This window comes from Paramormyrops kingsleyae, chromosome 12 (genome assembly GCF_048594095.1).
Source record: "Paramormyrops kingsleyae isolate MSU_618 chromosome 12, PKINGS_0.4, whole genome shotgun sequence".
Taxonomy (NCBI): domain Eukaryota; kingdom Metazoa; phylum Chordata; class Actinopteri; order Osteoglossiformes; family Mormyridae; genus Paramormyrops; species Paramormyrops kingsleyae.
Genome location: NC_132808.1, coordinates 20422633 through 20442620, shown reverse-complemented (window position 1 = coordinate 20442620; position 19988 = coordinate 20422633). Strand labels below are relative to the sequence as shown.

The 19988-nt window shown below is 44.1% G+C and overlaps 1 protein-coding gene and 1 long non-coding RNA gene across 2 annotated transcripts; one reads left to right on the top strand and one right to left on the bottom strand.

Annotated features, from left to right (window-relative positions):
• Positions 1–861: 861 nt before the first annotated feature.
• Positions 862–12209, bottom strand: c12h4orf54 (chromosome 12 C4orf54 homolog). The gene is made up of 2 exons (XM_023832339.2): positions 7489–12209; positions 862–3061 (listed from the first exon to the last, which is right to left on the bottom strand). Exon 1 carries the CDS (start codon positions 12207–12209, stop codon positions 7509–7511), a length of 4701 nt encoding a protein of 1566 aa, XP_023688107.2. The 3' UTR covers positions 862–3061; positions 7489–7508.
• Positions 10416–13998, top strand: LOC140577667 (uncharacterized). Its single transcript, XR_011981812.1, has 2 exons — positions 10416–10542; positions 11981–13998. It is a non-coding gene; the product is annotated as an uncharacterized lncRNA (long non-coding RNA).
• The last annotated feature ends 5990 nt before the right edge of the window (positions 13999–19988 follow it).

The window sequence follows — 19988 nt, the reverse complement described above, 5'->3', positions numbered from 1 at the left end:
TCTCCCTTGCATGCTATGCGGCAGGCTGCTCTGGATAACTCTGGCGCTAGCTGCATGCTGAGAACGCGTCTCCCTTGCATGCTATGCGGCAGGCTGTTCTGGATAACTCTGGCGCTAGCTGCATGCTGAGAACGCGTCTCCCTTGCATGCTATGCGGCAGGCTGCCCTGGATAGCGCTGGCACTAGCTGCATGCTGAGAACACGTCTCCCTTGCATGCTATGCGGCAGGCTGCCCTGGATAGCGCTGGCGCTAGCTGCATGCTGAGAACGCGTCTCCCTTGCATGCTATGCGGCAGGCTGCTCTGGATAGCGCTGGCGCTAGCTGCATGCTGAGAACGCGTCTCCCTTGCATGCTTCGCGGCAGGCTGCCCTGGATAGCGCTGGCGCTAGCTGCATGCTGAGAACGCATCTCCCTTGCATGCTATGCGGCAGGCTGCCCAGGATAGCGCTGGCGCTAGCTGCATGCTGAGAACGCGTCTCCCTTGCATGCTATGCGGCAGGCTGCCCTGGATAGCGCTGGCGCTAGCTGCATGCTGAGAACGCGTCTCCCTTGCATGCTATGCGGCAGGCTGCTCTGGATAGCGCTGGCGCTAGCTGCATGCTGAGAACGCATCTCCCTTGCATGCTATGTGGCAGGCTGCTCTGGATAGCGCTGGCGCTAGCTGCATGCTGAGAACGCGTCTCCCTTGCATGCCCCACTTGGGTTGTGTTGTGACACCTAAATTAAAAAAAGAAAATAACGTTTTTTTTGCTTAGACAAATAATCGATTCTTGTGAATGACTATTTTGTCGTCAAATACCACTGTAAAATAACACAAACCATGTTTACGGACCTTTAAAAGCATAACAAACAATGCACAGTTACTGGAAAAGTACATGACATTTATTCATCAACTCTCATAATGTACATTTGCTGGCAGAACACATTCATTCCCAGTAGCAAACCCACAGATTCCCAGTCCAAACCCATACATTCCCAGTAGTCCATTGGCTGCATGTGCCTCCTTGCCCTGTGATCTGTCCCGAGTGCCGTCCAGTCCTCTCTTCCCATGAGGCCGTGGGGCACACATTAAGCCCTGCCTGCCTCCTGCACTTTCACACGTTCTTCTGGCCATCTTCACATTCCTTGTTCTCCCATCACATGGATACTTACACACCCAAACATTACATTAGCCTTAAAAAACACACACACACACACACACACACCCCAAATAAGTATAGATGTGCACTACCATTGCCTGTAGGGTAGCAGCACAGAAAACCTGCAGCATTACATAACGTGCACTAAGCGTATTGGTTTCTGCACCATGTTTGTAAACCTGCGATGTCTATGTGTTGATCCACCTTGGACAAAATCAACTGAACGCCCACTAAAAGCCTGTAGCGCATTGGAATTCCTGTATTGTTATCTAAACACTTAAACTTGCCTCACATGTACATAACATATTATATAAGTAATATGGTGATTTGCACATCATAAGGTATCCCACACAGACCGTGTAAGATCATCAGTTTTAAGTTAGCTTTTTTTGATTCGTTTTTTTGCCTTTAGGTTTAATGTAATACTCAGGTATTCCTGCAACGGTAACTCCACATTACATATCTCTGTCTCAAAAGCATGGGAAGACGATCTAACAAAGTTTAACATCAGAGTTTGATGCTGAATGAACTCCTGCCTGATACAATGAGTCCATGCGCCGTCCCTTTTTGAAGTAATTCACACTGAATTAGGACTGTTGGAAGGGAAAAAAGGCAAATAGAAAAATAACACGTACACCTACGCAACACATCTCGACTATGAAGTATGAATTCTTCAAAAGGGACCTATCGTAAACAATTATAATTATTTTTACATGTAATCGTTTTCCTTTTCCTTTCACACGAATGATGCTTTGTAGACAGTTAAAAATATGCAGCAAATGTTTGTAGTAACATCATGACGTTTCAAGTGGAACACTCACAGTCCAACCTGGCATGCGCTTTCACAAGGTACCTTATGTTACAATGTTTTTACACGAGAAACTTTAATAAAATGTATTTGTACAGAAGTGCTGACCAGCAGCATCAAAGCCCTGATAACTATACTCAGAGTAACACGATTAAAAAAGAAAAGCAACCTCAAACGTGAGATGGATTCCAGAAGATCCCTTCTTTTAAATCTGCTGGAATCTTTATAAACTGTATAAAGTACAGCAGAATCATATCAGGCCTAACGAGCTATGTGTTGACACGTCTGACCAGACTTCCAACTTGGTTTCAGATTTCCAAATAATCAGTATAATGAGGTTTTCCTGTGTTATTATTTTCTCTGCTGGGTAATACTGCTGACTAAAGTACAGAAGAACCCCAGAAAATGTCAGGTTCGTGGATTCGGTGCAGTTAAATTTCTCCTCTCTGGATATAGTCTAAAAAAAATCATTTTTCTCTGTTTGGAAGACATCCCATCATTCTGCATAATAATTAGAAGTCGAGGAGAATGGCGTCACCATGGACACATGTAAACACACACACGCACACACACACACCTGTTCATGTCCTCTCCAGCGACCTTTGGCCGTACTGCACATGGGGTCACAGGATGAGCTGGGATGTGTAAAGGGTGCCGCAGATGCTGAGGAAGAGTGCAGGTATTCTGGATAAACCACATGAGGCCTGGTTTTTCTGATAGCTGTTAAACCGTTCCAGGATCCAGGATGCCCTCTGTTTGTGCTATGAATGGCATGATTTTAGGCTGAAAAGTTGCCTTAGCATAGGAGGTTACTTGGGGGGGGGGGGGGGAAATCGAGAAAAAAATTTCAATAAAAATTTGACAGACACGGGAAGTCTATACATCTGGAATCCAAGGCAAACAAAATCAAATTTGTAAATCACAGAAAAGCTTCTGTAAAGAGACGTGGTGAAGAAGTACAAAATACCAAACTTTGGTTGGGGGTGTGGGGGGGGGGGTACATTTCATGCTGAAGGGGGTGGAGAAGCACGGGAAGCTGACTGCACCCACGGCGGAATCGGTGGGGAAAAGATCCAAAGAAGCCTGAGACATCGCACTCTTCATAAGTTGACTCTGTGTGGAACACGGAATGACAGTCATGAGATGACCAGGGAGACAGGAAACAGGAAGCAGAACAGCTCGAATGGAAGGAGGTCTACGCAGCATGCAGCCAAGTGCAAATTAAGATCTGAAGCATAACAACACAATAAAAAAGGCGGATGGCATTTGTAACAGCATTGTTTTAAAATGATATTACTTCTACTGTTAAATGGAAAGTAATTTATATTGGTAACACTTGACCTGACAGGGCAAAAATAATTCAATTACTATTGAAATACAAATTATGAACAAATCGTGGACAAATATAGTTGCTACTTGACATAAAAGATGTCACAGTTCATTAATTATGAACAAACATGAGATCAGTACTTCACTTCTGTTATTCATGACTTGTTCCTTCAATAGTTCCTACAGTAATTCACAAAGTTTTCCAGAATTAATAGGTATAGGCTTAGTAACAAATAGTAACTTTGAGTTAAAACACGCGTCGCGATTCATTAATGATGAATTAACATGAGATCAATATGTAACTAGGACTTAGTTTGTGGTTAATTGATGCATAAGTAATAATAAAAAAACTATTTGTGTCGTCAAATAAAATGTTACCTTTTCATTAGCACCTTCAGTCATTATCACAAAAAAACGCAAACAAATAGTTAGAAAATGATATATTGCTTTAATGCATAATGATTGCGATAGGATGAAGAAAATAAAGTTATATTTTTTAAATATAGTAATCTCACTAATTCTGCACACACAGCAAAGGAAGTATGGTGTGGTGAAGCATTGCTTGATGGACACACGAAGATCCCGCTTTGTTTACGGATCAGCAGGAGGCCGAGGGCGCCCAGACGCTCCAACGCACTGCTCCTACACCCCAGGCCTATAAAAAGCTGGGCTCTCGCCGTCTCCAGCAGATTGATCTCCAGCAGCAGCTGTGCTTGCCCTGCATCAGCACAACAAATACTTCTGTGTGGCCTGACCTTTTCCTCCTAGTTCCATCCTAACGGGGGACACACACGCCCCCCACCCCCCCAGCAACACCCTCACAGGTGCTTGCAATACCGGTCACTGCCACCAGTCTCCTGGTTTCACTGTTACCTGAAATTATTCCTCACTGCTATAATAAACCTGTCTGAGATGCTGTAGAGAGACCATTATGAAAAGTCCAAAGAGTTTCCTGTTTATCAGGGGTATCCCATGAATGCATATCATATTGGGGCCCCCAACCCAGATTAATCTAATTGTGTTGCAAATTTTGTAATCATCCTAATGGCCCCCATTTATTGCGCCTATGCCGTTCATTAATGTCAGATATAAGAAGGAACGCGTGCAAGGCAAGACACCGCTTTTAAAATCCACAGCACAGAAGTAACACAGTGCAAGAACATCATATTTTCTTTAGGCCAGTACATTTAATTAGCCTACATGCATAAAACAAAAGTGTTGAAGTTGCTCTCTGTTTAATCTGCGCCACCATGCAGCAGAGGCAGGAAAGAGACAGCGAGTGGCTGACAAAGATTCTTGATAATCCCTGATGGTTTAAATGCCTCAGCTGACTGACTCTCATGCAATAGCACATGCAGAAAACAGACTGACCCCCTCATCGCCTTTCACCCAGCTGTGAATCTCCCTTTTAACAGGCTCCCAACGCCTTTAAAGATCAGAGCCAGGCATTTCGATATGTAAAAAAACGGAACTGTTTGCGTCTGGTTTAGGCCTAGTAGCTACCACGCGGGCTCAAGTTACGGGCCGGCCCGCATGCATTAGCGGCCATTTACAACTGCACGCCGCTAAAATAGACGAGTAAACACAACGTAGTGGTGGAATCATCTAAAATAAACCGCAGCCTAGCGATGACTCAGACGTGTGCCATTCTTGCCACATTTAGCAAAAAAAATAAATCACCGTAACTCACAAGCAGCCAATCAGCACCTCTAGCCTGTGTTGTTACTTGACTGGAAATACAACAACTATTATAACAACTATAATAACTTTCATATATGAGTTTGCCCTTTATGAAATCCTGCTATGTGCATTATGTTATATAATGTGATTGTATTTTTGACAGCAGAAGGTATCAGTCTTTTATAATAGATCTCCTGGATCTATGGAATAATCTACCTGATCATGTTTGGGAGTCAGTCACACTCTCCATATCTGAATCTGTGCTTATGAGTAAAAACCTACTCAATCTCTAAAATGGCCTGCTGGACAGACTGTGAATCCTAATCCCAGGGCAGCCCTGTCACCTTGACATTGCATGCGACTCCTGCTATTAGCTTTGCAGGGGGTGATTTGTGGCTCAATGGGTTAGGGCAGTGTTTCCCAGCCCAGTCCTCGGGGAACCCTGGACAGTCCACGTTTTTGGTTCCTCTCAGCTCTCAGCGCACCTGTACCAGGGTGTCCCTGATTGGCTAGGAGCTGAGAGGAAGCAAAAACATGGACTGTCTGGGGTTCCCCGAGGACTGGGTTGGGAAACACAGGGTTAGGGCACTGTGTGTGTGTGTGTGTGTGTGTGTGTGTGTGTGTGTGTTTAAGCAGAATTCTGTTGGTTCAAATCGCAGTATTGGCAGTGTGATTTTTACCATTGAGCAGCACGTATGTTTGTCATGAGCTATTCGCTTCACTTGTACTTCCAAGTATGCTTACACAATCATCTATATCAGCCCAACACTCAGGACCTAATTTCCACTTTTCTCCACGTTGATAGCCTTCCTGTTCATCAATCTCCTCTCAGAAAAATTACCATAAAGTGACTCGTGACACACATCTACAGAACAGAATACAAATGTTGATAGTAAATCGGTATGATTGATTGATTTTTCATTTTGTCATAATCCTCTAATGATAAAAAAACAGACACGCCCACTCAAAGTGTTTTATCCTGACAGAAGCATACTTATAGGTCTCTGTCTCTGTGAAGGAATTCGCATGGTACTGAAATTTAAGGACAGCATGTTATTGCAGTGTATGGTAATACGTAAAGCATGTGCTGGTGCAGAGGTCTACAGCACCAAAGCTCACTGTGATCCTTCTACTTCCTCTAGGCAGGTTTCAGGCACTTTAATGTCACTTTTATTCCCATTATTTTATTATTCAACCAATAATTTAACCCAAATCAGCAAATTTGTCACACAATTATATTGCATAGCTTAAGGACCCTTTTAAGTACAATTTCAGGGCCCATTTCTGTGACATAAATTGGACAAGATCACAGGTCATGTGTCCTTAACCACACAAACTGCTGGCCAAGAGTACAACTGCAGAAAATTAAGAGAATTTTCGCTAACCACGCTGCACCCCCCCCCCCACCAATACCAACATACATACTAACTGCAGGAAGTAAAACACTGAAATGCCAGGTTATTTTTCATGAAAGATTAGTTTAAACTATGCAAAGGATAATATTTTTACTTGTACCCAAAGGCACAAGCCATATTTTACTGCCTGTATGTCACATGCTTTTTATTACCAGATTACGATACATTTATTATTAGACATATTAGCATCTAGCTGAAAACTGAACCCCAGTAATAATCGCGGGCTGTTTAATTTAGTCATTAACCACTATAAAACGTAACTGTATAGCCTAAATGACAGACCTGCTCTCCTCGGCCTGCATGAAATGACACACATAATACCATTGATCTTTGGTGCAGCGTGAGGTGTTTTGCTTGTGATTATTTCTGTCACATTTGATACAGTAAATTAACTTGCAGCGAGGCTGTGACCGACTTCCTATAAAGGTTTGAACAAGGATAGCAGGTGAAAAGGATCTGTATATTATATTAATATGTGTTGACAGTAACACATGACTAAAAGTTCCATTAAATGTCCATTTTCATTATAGATACCTTCATGCTATAAATATTTATCAAAGGCATACCACGATATCGTCATGTTTATTATGCATTATGAATGCTCTAAAATACCTTTATAATGAATTATACTGACCATTATAATACATTATAAAGATCACTTTATGAGAGCTTCATAGAGCAATCATAATCTAATAAACATGGCTATAATGTGGTATGCCTTCTGATAAATATTTATAGCCATGTTTATAATGCTTTATGAATGCATTACAATGCATTATGAAGGTATCTATAATGGATTTATATGACTGCTTTAAGTAAAGTATTACTCTGTTAATGGTCATGCATAGAAAATATATAGAATTTTCTATATAATTTGTACAATCCTGGTGACACTTTTTGTTTAAAGTAGTATAAAATTAAAGGGGAAACCAATATTGACCAGAGCATTTTTGACCGCCAGAGATCTCTAGATTAAGCATGTTCTTAATGATGTATTTCCTCAATTCAGACTCAGGGCGCTTTGGGAAAAACACGAAAACAGCTACCAAGAAACACACCACAAAGCAAGCATCTTTATGGGATGTTAGCATTTAACAGGGGAGGAATGTCACTTACGTGTCAGGTCTGTCGCACTTTTACCTGTGCTCCACTACAAAGCTCATGGTGGTTCCATCAAAAGAAGGAGGGGCGATGATCCTAGGCCCTTGTTGTGAGGTGATGCTGATGATGGGCTTACTATTCGTAACCCCTTTGGTGCCCCTAGTGGTGACTTGCTGGGCCTGCAGGGCCTTCCCTGTGGGGCTATAATACGGCCCCTCCAGATAGGCAACATCTCCCTGCAGGCTCTTAGTCGGGGCCCTATCAGTATCCTCTGATTCGGCGCACACAGAGATTGTGGGCGGAGGCCGAGCAGGCATGACGGGTGGGCCTGGCAGGAAGCTGGGATAGATCATGTAGGCGGGGCCGTAGGGGGCTGGATTGAGTGCCAGGGGGGGCATTGGCATGGGCAGCGACGCCACTGGCGGCTGCGGCATGGGCACGTCCACGTACTGCCCCGTCTCTGGGTCAAACAGTCTCCTGGTGGCCGGCTGGATGGGCGTGTCCACCAGATAGTAGTGTCCCGTGGTGGGGTCCAGCAGCATTTTCCGCTGCATTGGCTGGAACGGGTCGCTGGGAGTGGGCGGAACCGGCGCAGACGAGAAACAGATCACCTGGGGCTGTGCCATGGGGATGGAGTGATGGTAAATGGTCGCGGTGGGGGTGTCTGCCGAACGGGTCTCCATGACCACTGTTGACCTCTTTGGCGATTGGCTACTGCTGTTGTGTCTGCTGGCGTTGCTCAGACTCTCGCCCTGCCCGCTGGGACTGCTGGCCCGCACCTGCCCCCTAGCTGCCGTGAAGGTATACACGGCCTGCTCTCGCACCATCGCGGCCGCCGGTTTGCCGTCGCCAGCGTGGGACTTGACTGGTATGGTCAGGTAGTTCTCCGAGTTAGATACAGCAGACATGTTGGCTAGTACAGAATTCTCTGCCTCATCATTATTTATCGTCTCCCTCTCGTCGACTGTGCCCTTAGGGTGAGATATCTTTAAGGACGTGGTTTCCTTGGCAGCTTTCGGAGCAAATGTTTTAGAGCTGAAAGGTGTTTGTGAAGAGGCGCACGCCTGAGACCCCCTAGTGCTCCCTCCACTTGCAGCTGCCTTTTGACTGTGCGTGAAGGTGAAGGCATTTTTACTACCAAGTGCTCCACTTTGTAGAGATTGTGATCTGGGTGCATCTTTCTCCTCCCAGCTAAAGGGAATGTGGAGCATTTTCAGCTGCTCTCTGTCCTCTCGGAGCAGCGCCGTGGTCGACATGCTTGCCAGGGATCTCTCCATGTCTGAGTAAGAATCGCTTCTCTTGAAGTGCTTGCTGTGGACATCAGCTTCTGTACTGCCCGCGTACCCTGCATCCTCCTCCTCTGACTCTGTTTTACCCAGAATCCCATGCTCCTCGCTGGCAATGAGGGAGAGCACATGACTGTCCGTGATTGGCTGGGGCTCACTCTTGCGCTTCCATTCGTTCCTGTCAAAGACATACAGCTGCTCCATCGTTTTCACAGCAGCCTGTAGTTTCTCAAAGGCAGCCTGGTTGGCCATTTTGGATTCTGGTTTCTTCTCACTCGTATCAGTAGCCTTATCCTGTTTCCTTTTGGAGCTTACAATTTCAGTTTTCCCCTCGACAGGCGGTTCCGAGGGGTCACCGTTCAGCAACTTAGCAGTAACCAAGGAAGGCCTGCTTGCAGATGGATATACAAGTATGGGGCCACTGTCAGCGCCCTCTGTCGGTACTTGAGGGGACAACCTTTCCCACTCCGTCGTAATATCGGCAGGTCTGCGTTTGGGCACCTCTATTAGATTTCCAGATCGTTTCACATTGCTATTTGTATTCACGGACTGACATTTAATAACTATCGGTGAGACCGACGACGGGTTTCTCGAAGGCCCAGGTTTGGGAAGGCTGTGCTCCGCGAGGACGTCTGAGGCAGCGGCAGTTTTGCTCTCGTTCGCATCCGAAGAAAAGTGATAGGAGCTTTTAACCAATTTCCGCACGTCTCTGACCTGGTGAATTGGCGTTTGCAGCTTGCTCTTGTTATCTCGGATGTCTCGGACCATGAAGTGCGGCACTTTCTCCGCCGCGTCTCCCTTTAATGACACCGCGTGCGCTTGGCATTTGGAGTCATCAGCTGTCTTTATCAAGCCGGTGGCATTGCAGCCTATATTGGGAGTTAGCAGCTTAGCAATGTTAAATGGATTGCCTTTGCTGTCTTTCACGCTCCGTAAACTTATTTTGATTTCCGGAGACTTCGATGTGACAACACTCCTCGCCGTGTCCGCCACGTATAGAGTGTTGTCCAAGCGCACTTTGTCTTCTTCTGTCTGATGCGCGGCCGTGCGGGTTGAATATTTCATATTCGGCAGCTGTTTCCCGGTCCCCCTCTCCTCGGACATAACATGTATACTCGGTACAAACAAATGCGACATTTTAGTCAGCCTGCTGCCGCCCACTTCGATCTCTACGTCTGTTTTCCCCAGTTTGCCAGTTGACGAGTGCGGTCTTCCCGCTGGAGTTTTATCGCTTTTATGTTCCTTTTCAAAGTGTTGCTCACCGTCCTTCCAGGATCTGAATGCGCTATTCTGGCTACGAAGCAGCGTGCTTTTGGACGCTTCGAATGCTCCTTTTTTAGTATTGAATCCAGCTTCATTTGTGGGCTCTAAATTAGTTCCTGATGCAAGAGTTAAAGTGTCTTCTCTCTGAATGTCGTCCTTGGGATCGCACGAATTGTTGTCCCCTAAGTCCGCCAGGTCGTCCAAACACACAACCGTGAGATCCGAACCCGCCTCCGAAAATTTCGAGGTCTGCCTTTGCAAGGATCTCGCGCCATCCGCTCCTTTTTCCTTGTGCATTTCGTGATCTTTGAAAAAACAGCAAGGGGAGAGCGCCGGGGGGGGTTCGCATATCTCCCCCCTTTCCATCTTGCGTTCCTGCTCAAACTGCATTTTCTTAGAAATGACATTTTTGAGAAGGCTCGTCGCGAATATGGCTTTCTTGTGTGCGCCTTCCATGCTCACCTCTGCGTTACAAGGCTGCCTGCTGGCTTCACCCCCCCGCCTGCTTGGCAAGACGCAGGTAACTTCATCTCCGGAACGTGATCCTGTTGCATTTTGAGCGAATTTTGCACGTCTTTCGCCTCCGGGGACCCCTGCTTGCACATTGCAACGAAAATTTAACGTTTCCGTTAGTGTTATAACCCCTCTCCGTCCTTTCCCAAACGTCCCCATTACTTCCATCTTCTTGGTGGAAGATGATGCGTTTTTGGGGTCTGACAGATTACCATTCAAACCAAATATTTTAGTCTGTGGCGCTTTTATGTTGGCTAAAGGCAGCCCCTTAATCGCCTTTCCAGCATTCTTATCGATTGCACTTATCGTGGCACTTTTATGGGAGACTAAATTTTTCTCTCTCGCGCGTGTCATGTCATATTTAAGGTCAACAAATGCGGACCACCCGTTAATTCCCAGCCCGTGCTCTGAGGCGGAGGACTCGCTGGAGGTACTGAAATTGATGGCATCGAAATACGGGCACGCTAAACTTTTGAAGGCTCTGGCTGTTAAGTTGCGCACCTCTTTATCAGCATCATCCAATTCACTGACTGCGCTAGACGCGCCACTCGAATACTCGTTTATGTCTTTCCCTTTTATTTTAGTACCAAAGTGCAAGCGTCCGGGGGCCGCAATGAAACATTTTGCACTATCACAGATTTTCTCTGCCTTTTTATCAGCTCTTCTAAAGACATGGCGACTCATATCCCCCTGGTGCTTGGCATAACACCGAATGTTTTCCTTTTCTTGGGCGCCGCTAGGCTCATTTATAGTTCTGGAAGTCGCCTTGATTGACAGGTGAATCTGCCCCGCACAGTTACCGCTGCCGTTTTGGTTCTTTGACAGACTTTCATCCGAGCTGACGCATTTGTTCATATCACATAGATCGTTTTCAGGCTTAGTGCTGACCGCTGCTCCGCCAGTAGCGCGCCTGTCTGTATTATTAGCATGGACCTGATTGCTTTCCACTCGCTCTAGGCTCTTCTCCTGTCCTGCACCTAGCTTTTCTTCACTGTCAAACGAAGCATAATCAATAAACGAGCACGCCAGATTATTGTCTTCAATGTCCCAACAGGATCCTGTTTCGAAGTCATAATCTGCATCATGATCTAGTTCGGAGAGCTGAATTTCATGCGTTGTAATGTAATGAGATTCGTCGTCCGTAGCGCTGGGCATGCGGTGATAGGACAACAGGACGCCAACACCCTCCACCGGGTCACCTTTTCTGCTTATATACATGTCACTGTACTGCAGCGCTTCCTTATTAATAGATCCAATTTCTGGATTGAACTTTCGGGGTACGAGTTGGGATCCTGGAACCGCGTCTCCGTTTCCAGTGGATAATTCGAGGCAGTCCCTGAAACTTTTGTCGGGGATTTCACATGAAGAGGAAGCTTGGAATGCGCCCGTAGTATCTCTTAATATCTCATCTGCTTTGTCGCCCCCCACGTCTTTTTCATTGATAGATCCGCAGTTTGCAGCGGGGAGATCGGCGACATCGTTCGGTTCGTGATCGCCTGTGGTTTGATCTCCTGAAGTCGAATGTGAGTCACTGCTGCGCTTGAATACAGCCAGCTGGTTTCCTTCACCGGTAAAAGTTACTTTAACCGTTTTTGCGCCATCGGCTTTAATGTCGGCTGGGCCATTTAGGTCCACGTAGTTCGATTCGTCTTGTTGTGCCATAGAGTCAAACATGTTTTTGACGGTCGGCTTCGTTGTAGCGCCCGTGTCTTCTCGGTAAGTGACAGTCTTCTGGGGTCTCTACATCGTTCCTTTATGAGGTCTCTATTAAGGATACTGTTACTGGGCAGGAGCTGGAAAAAAAGACAGAGACACACTGAGAAGGTCCCAAAAATCCTCCCCGATGCCCCATGTGCCGAGCAGAGTCCCTCATGCTGTTGCTCTGCACTTATGCTCTAGTGGACAGTGGTTTGAGTGGCGCTGGGGTGTAATTTCGGATATCATTGCTAGCGGCATCGGCATTCCTGTGGCCTGACTTTGAGAGGCTTAAAGCAGAGTATATGGAAACTTAAACTTTTACTGAAAGACTAAATCCAGCATTTGCATAATAAATGGCATTGCGCCGTGTGGAAGTATCATGTGTACTGAGCTATTAATAAATAAACTAATAGGCTAATAATTTATCCTTAACTATGTTGATAATAAAGTGGGCTTATTGCTAATATGACGCTTTAGCTGATGTTTTGGGTCTGGAAGCATGGAAGTGGAGCTTCTTTGTGCTGGGGTGGAGTGGAGAGTAAACGTTTCCGGATGCATAGGCCTATAGAATAGGTATTAAAAACAAAACGATGACGAAATGATATGGGCTATTTTAATAGCGCACGAGTGGAATCTATAGTTACACAAAGGATCTTTTACTGACACGTGTCTCCCAAATGTTATTGCCAGGATTTATTTAGACTGTATAAGCCATTTACGTATTTAGCATTCAACTTAACAAGTTAAGGTAGTCTGTTACATTTAATGTGCCGTTTTAATTGGCGTCCTACGATTATTTGAAGGTTATGATTGACGTCTGTTCTTTGATTTTTTTATGTTTTAATATTGTTTTACACAAAATATATAAAACAGCGATGTATTTTTCACAAACAATCTACACTAATATGGCTTGTTTGGTCACCATTTTAGCCCTGATTCAGCACCTCGACCAGTGGACAGCACCCATTCTAATTTTGCTTTTCTTTCCACATTATTGTTATTGTATGAGTTTCCAGACAGGGCAGTTCAGTGGTTATAATGACTGGCGCATTTTAGCCTCTTCTGGCACCTCAGATTTATTGAATACAACAGAGAAGAGAACACGGTATCCCAGGAAAACCAGTAATGGCATGTTATGGATTAATTGATCTCTTGCCGAATTCGAGCAGTTAGTAACCTATTACTGTATGCAAATCTCTCATACGTCATCCATCCACCATTCATCTATCCATGCATTCGTCTTCATATGGCTTCATACAGTGTATGGTATATAGTGAGCTTGGGACACCCTGGATGGAATTCTATTCTGTTGCAGAGAAAATACAAAAACAATTACATACCATCGGCAATTTAGAGACAATGAAAATCCAATTAAGAATCACTTTGTTTTTCAATAGGACAATGAGCCAGCACACACCTGCAGTCTGTGTAAGAATTATTAGTAGAGTCATGAAGTGAGACAGCAGGTAATCTAGCCTGCAGAATCACCGACCTGAACCCAGCAGAGATGGTTTGGGTTGAGTTGCATTGTAGAGTGAAGGAAAACTGTTCAACTAGTGCTCAACATATGTGCAAACTCTTTGAAGGTGGTTGGAAGAGCATCCCAGGTGTCTACCTCGTGAAGCTGGGTGAGAGAATTCCAAGAGTGTGCAAGGTCTCCATCAAGACAAAGGGCTAAAAGAATGTAAAGTATAAGATCATTTGATGTCTTTGTTATTATTGTGAAATGTATAAAATCCTAAAAATAAAGAAACTCTCCTAGGAATAGACGTGCCCAAACTTTTGACTGGTATTTTATATATTATATATATAGGCTGTTTTGCTGAGGCATGTGTTTTCTTTATATATTGCAAGTTAAAGAGATTTATTAGTGTCATGTTTTCCAGTAAGAAGTGAATGTGATCATAGGGATCCAGTTCTCTTAATTGGAGGTTTCAGGTGATTGGCCTCAGTGACCTTATTGGCCTCAGTGACCTTTTCTCTACAGGTGGTGCTGGACAGCATGATGCATGCTAGCTCACAGGCCAGCTCACAGGCTGGCTCACAGGCTAGCTCACATGCTAGCTCACAGGCCAGCTCACAGGCTGACTCACAGGCTAGCTCACATGCTAGCTCACAGGCCAGCTCACAGGCCGGCTCACAGGCTAGCTCACAGGCTAGCTCACAGGCCAGCTCACAGGTTGGCTCACAGGCTAGCTCACATGCTAGCTCACAGGCCGGCTCACAGGCCAGCTCACAGGCTGACTCACAGGCCAGCTCACAGGCCAGCTCACAGGCTAGCTCACAGACACAGCAGCCATGGTCTGTCTTACACAACCTGCTAGGGAGGGTTTAATAACTTTAATCCAAATAAGCACCTTTCAGTGGGCCATGATGAAGGTTTTGATCAGTTCCCTGTTCCGGTCACATCAGTTGCACTTGTGTGTAGAACCTCATGTGAAATGGGTAATTTAGCTCTTATTGACCAATGGAAAATCAGTTATTTCAAAGATAAAAACTATTTAAAGAATTTACAAACGCAAATGTTTCATTATTCCAAACAAACGAATGAATAAAAACAGACAAATATCTGAACAAACAAACAAGTAAGCAAACAAGCAAATGAATGGATGGATGGATGGATGGATAAATAGCCATATTCCAGTTTACCAACTAGTAAAAGTTGACCAGCTGGTAAACTGAGCTTGATGCATTGTCATCACAATATAATGTGGTCCTCAACGATATTAACATATACACCAATGAGATTTGCTCAAAGGTTCTTTGCTATGGCAACAGAGTCTAATTTACAATGGCTTATTTCTATTTTCAATGACTATCTCTCGATGGTATTCAATTAATGCATTTTTCCCAGAAAAGAATTATTGTTCAGGGAAAATTGTATGAATTACCTGGAACCAGCAAACAGGTATCAGATGTGCGACCTTTAGTCCATAAGATAGACAAGAGAAAACCTTCATCTGTCATAGTGATTGCAGGTGGCTGCCCGCTAATGAGGAGAGCACAGGCTGCGGGGCCGTGGCTAAATTTAGGCTCTGAAGCCCGGTCATGCAGAGTGCTAAACTGAAACTCTACATCATCATTTCTGTTGCATCAAGTTGTGGAACAAGTAGAACGATTTGGAAAACAAGCAGAAGTTTCATTTTACTTCTCCGATTTATATGACTCAAATAGCAAATTATATTTTAATGAATTATCAATAAGACCAAAGCAGCAATAAATATTGGTCTGCTGTACTTTGTTGGCTTAAATGCCGTGTGCAATGCAGTACCAGTACCGATGTTTTTCAATACAGCAATGAATCAAAACACACCTCCAGGCCAAGAAAGATTTGGCAAAAAAAAATATGCTGCAGTAAATGTCCTGGCCACCGAAATCAGCCAGTAGAGATGGTTTGTGGTCAGTTTGATCAGAAAATAAAGGAAAAGTATCCAGCAAGTGCTGCTCAGCATATGTGCAAACTCCTTCAAGATGGTCAGGAAAGCATTCCAGGTGGCTACCTCATGGTTCTGGCCGAGGGAACGCCAAAGACACAGAACGCACTATCGCCAGCACGTGCAAACATACCAGTTGTGGTTCACTGCCAAATATGGAGTACATAACGATGTCACAAGACATACGGGAGAAACACTTCAAAGAACATTATGTGTAAAGATAGGCACAGAAATAAAAATGCAAAAAGATGTATGCGCATGATGTGTCATGACAATAAATTAACGTAGTGCGAGAACGATAAATTAAACTAGTGCAAGAACAAAAAAAAGGTCACACTTTGCAGTGCAGGTTGAAACGATATTACACATATACCATGTCACACAAGGGACAGAGGGGGATTGTCGATGGAGGAAAGGTACTAAGCAAGTTTATTTAGGAGCTGAATGGCTACCCAAAAAAAGAGAGAAGCTGCGGAAATGGTGTGAGGTCCAGGTCAGGAACCTCCTCTGTGACGGCGGTTTGGTGGGCGAGGCAGACATCAAGGCAAAGGGTGGTTACTTCGTCAAATCTAAAATATAAGATTTTTTTGTAACTTTTGGTTTGATTATCACTCTTATAAGCACAGTATAACTTCACATTGGTATTTTCAGAATATTGATGTCTTCTCTTTTATTCTATAATGTATAAAATTGTAAAAACAAATAATCCTTGTCATGTATATGTATTTTATCATCATTAGTGATATAACAATGCATATTATACTTATTTTGCTGTAAATAATGTAAATGTAAATGTTGGCCCAGTAAAATATTGACCAGAATCTGGACCAATTTCGGAGGGTCATATGAAAACTGACCAGAGCTACATTAATACTCCTGACTCCTGATGTAGAAACAGATTCCTTGCACTTAGAATATGTGCTAGAAACACGTTGAAGTAAAAAAGCAGTGTAATTCTGCTATGCTCTGGAGTTGGGCAAACTATTGCATGTGTATCTCTGCACCTCATTAGGAATGGACCGCAGCAGAGCCACTGATATGAACTTCAGACCACATCAAAAGAACTTTCCAGGAATGCATTGCTATGCTCAGTGTCACAGGCCAATTGTTCAATCTGAATTGTACATTCATCTGAATGGCATTTGCTTTTTTTAAAACCTAGTTTGCATTAACTGAACATTTACTCTTTTTTGGGATTTAACTTGCAGTAACATGATTTGACTGAATACAGATTCTTTATGCTTGGACTCATATGCATTAATCTCAGGGAAGGAATGCTATCCGGCACATTTTTCTGGGTTAATAAAACCATTACCCAGAGTTCCATGCTGATAGTAACGTACCAAGACCACTGTAGCTCAGACACAGGAGAAAATGTAGGTCTTTTGGATGTAAGTCCAGCAATATTGTAAGTGTTTTGTTCAAAGTCATCATTGCACATTTTGATGCATCATATCATGGGGGGGGGGGGGGGGCGATCAGTGAATCACAAGTTACACTTATTTGCATAAATGGATCGTTCAGATCCAGAAAGTAAAAATCCAGACTAAGGTTTTGTTTCAGCCAACCAGTTGAACATAGAGTCACAGTCACAGAGTATGCAACTGGTTGTTTGAAACAAAATCCCGGCATGGATTTTTACTTTCTGAACCTGAAGTAATCCCCTCTGTTCTTTTATGACCTATCATCATTCCAAGCGCATTTGATGGATTTGATGACCTGCATGGTTTGTCTTCGCATAATGAAGTTTGCAGAATTACCACTAGGGGGACAATGATTATTCTACCAAATGCATAAACTATGCACCCACATGCTTCTGCTGCCCCTTTCGGTTCTCGTGGTCTTTCATCACCACCAGATGGAGGCACTGACCAGGTGTGAGTTACCCCGCCCCCTTCTGGCAGACACACTGATCTTTCTTCAGCTCTTGTTAGGACTGTGATTTGGAGGATGGCTAGCGACCCACACAGGGCGATGTATCAATTAAGCTGGTTAGTAAATACAGCCAGTTGCAGATTGTGACATTTACCAGTCTGTTTACAGATTATTAGGAGGATAAGATTATTACTTGGATTATTACTTGTCATTTACAAGCTTAGCAGAATCCAGATACCCACTCACTGATCTTGCTCAACAGAACACCATGTGGTTCTGAGTATGGCACTCTGTAGGTGCAGGCCCAGGGCCCAGTGCCAAAAACGTCAACCCGTCCACTCCAGCACAGGGTGGAAAAAAGGGGCCTGGATTTCAGGCAGCAAAGGGCACAAGGAGCAGCCTAGTCAGAGCACAAGCATGGACAGACTGCTGGCAAATAGAGCAGCACCAAAACATTTCACTGAATGTCATTGAACTGCAAGAGATATGTGGCACAACACCAGGTAAACATACTCTGTACACACCCAGCCAACTCTCTTCTACTAAAAAAACTAAAGCTAAAGAACGGTAAGATAATGTTCACTGTGACAAATATTTCACCTGTTATATTCATCTGCTCTCTCAATCCCTTTCAATTCTCCCTGTCGTTCCCAAGGAGTGATATCATTGTGACTTAATCTTTACTGTGGGAAAGCAGATCAGTATAAATAAATAGTCTCTGCATCAGACCCATCTCAGATACCTCACCGTAAATGATAAGGCAGATTAAATCATGCTGGATGAGTCAGAATGGGAATCTCCTAATTCTGAAGTGGATGGTGCTGTTGGCCTCTCTGCTGTCTTCCTGCTGGATATGGAGCCACTTGTAACCTGAAGGTTGCTGGCTTGAGTAACAGGATAAACAGTGTAGTTGTACTGAATTACTCAGATGTTCACTGGATTCATTATAAATTGATAAGAAAAGCTGTAAGTAATTTTGGAAATTATAATGCAATGAGAGACTATAATAATGCTGTAAATCTAATACCGTCCCAATGTTTCTGCACCACTGAGGAGATGATCTGTAGGTGAGGGAGGGTGTGGAGGTACGCAGCCTCCTTCTGGTGCCTTCCGTTCCTCTGAGAAGGTGCAGCCTCACTTTAGTGTCCGTTATGCAGCCTTACTCCTCACAAAGGAACTTAAGTTCAGGTTCAGATACACCCACCTCCTACCCACTCAACAGACAGGATAAAATTAGACAGCTATTTAAAAAACTGGACCTGTCTTACAAGTCCAGGGAGATCAGTTACTTTCAGTGGCCTCATTAAAATGGCAGGTGTTAAATCATGGCTACTATTAATCAAAACTGAGCTGCAGTTCATCCTCAGTACTAGCAAGAGCCTGCTTAACGTGCCAAACGCTAAGACATACTACAAAAAATGATACTACAAAAGCAAAGCTACAAAAAAACATGCAGTGCAGTAATTAACCAGAGAAGATTTTTCCCCCATCCCGCCACCTGATGGCGCCTTTTCATCCTGTGCTTCCATCTTCATTTGTAACCGCAGGACACTTTGTGGTACCTATGGACTCTGATAATTGGGCTATATTTTTGGCATTTTTACTTGAGTGAAAATGACTCCTCTGATGACCTCTGATGTTTGGTAAGAGCTGTCACCTACTCACAGAATTTCCAAACATCTTATTTAGCATGTACTGTACTTATAGTTGCCACCAATAGCATTTGCAAGCTTTCCCATTTGTTTTTGGCTAATCACACTTGAATTATGTTAACAGGCGATTCCTGTATGCTTGTATTCCTCATTTTGCTATTAATGGATATATGGTGTAGGGGGGAACACAGAGAGATGAAACACACATACACACACACAGAGATATTCCTGATAACGATTCATAAAAGTGAAACCCTGACGATGAAGTAGAGGATGTCCAGAGAGTTGTGAGGTCAAAGCCTTTAACCACAGAACCCATTGCTGTGTGTCTGACACACAAACCAACTCCAGTGAGGTGCCTGAGCATTCTACCATCTGCCATGATGCACTGCTCATCAATCTCTCTGGGAAGTCTTGCTGGACTTTTCCCAGGGTAATTCCACACAAAGCCGCAAAGGTCATGCCTGCACGTAGGTCATTATGAACCCTACAGGTTTGCACTAGGTCTTTACTCCATGACACTTCATTACTATACACTTTCATCTACATCACCGTTTCTCAGACAGTCCACATTTTCGCTCCCTCCCAGCTCCCTGCCAGACAGTCCACATTTATGCACCAGTAGTAAAGATGGCATGAGGTGCCAAAACACTCCACATTTATGTAGTTCAGTGTTTCTCAATCCAGTCCTCAGGGCCCCCCTAGGGAGTCCATGATTTTGCAAAAATGTGGACTGTCTGGTAGGGAACTGGGAGGGAGCGAAAACGTGGTCTGTCTGGGGGTCCCCCAAGGAC

Excerpts from the sequence above, each read along its gene's own strand:
- c12h4orf54 (XM_023832339.2), bottom strand. The coding sequence starts at position 12,209 with ATGTTTGACTCTATGGCACAACAAGACGAATCGAACTACGTGGACCTA.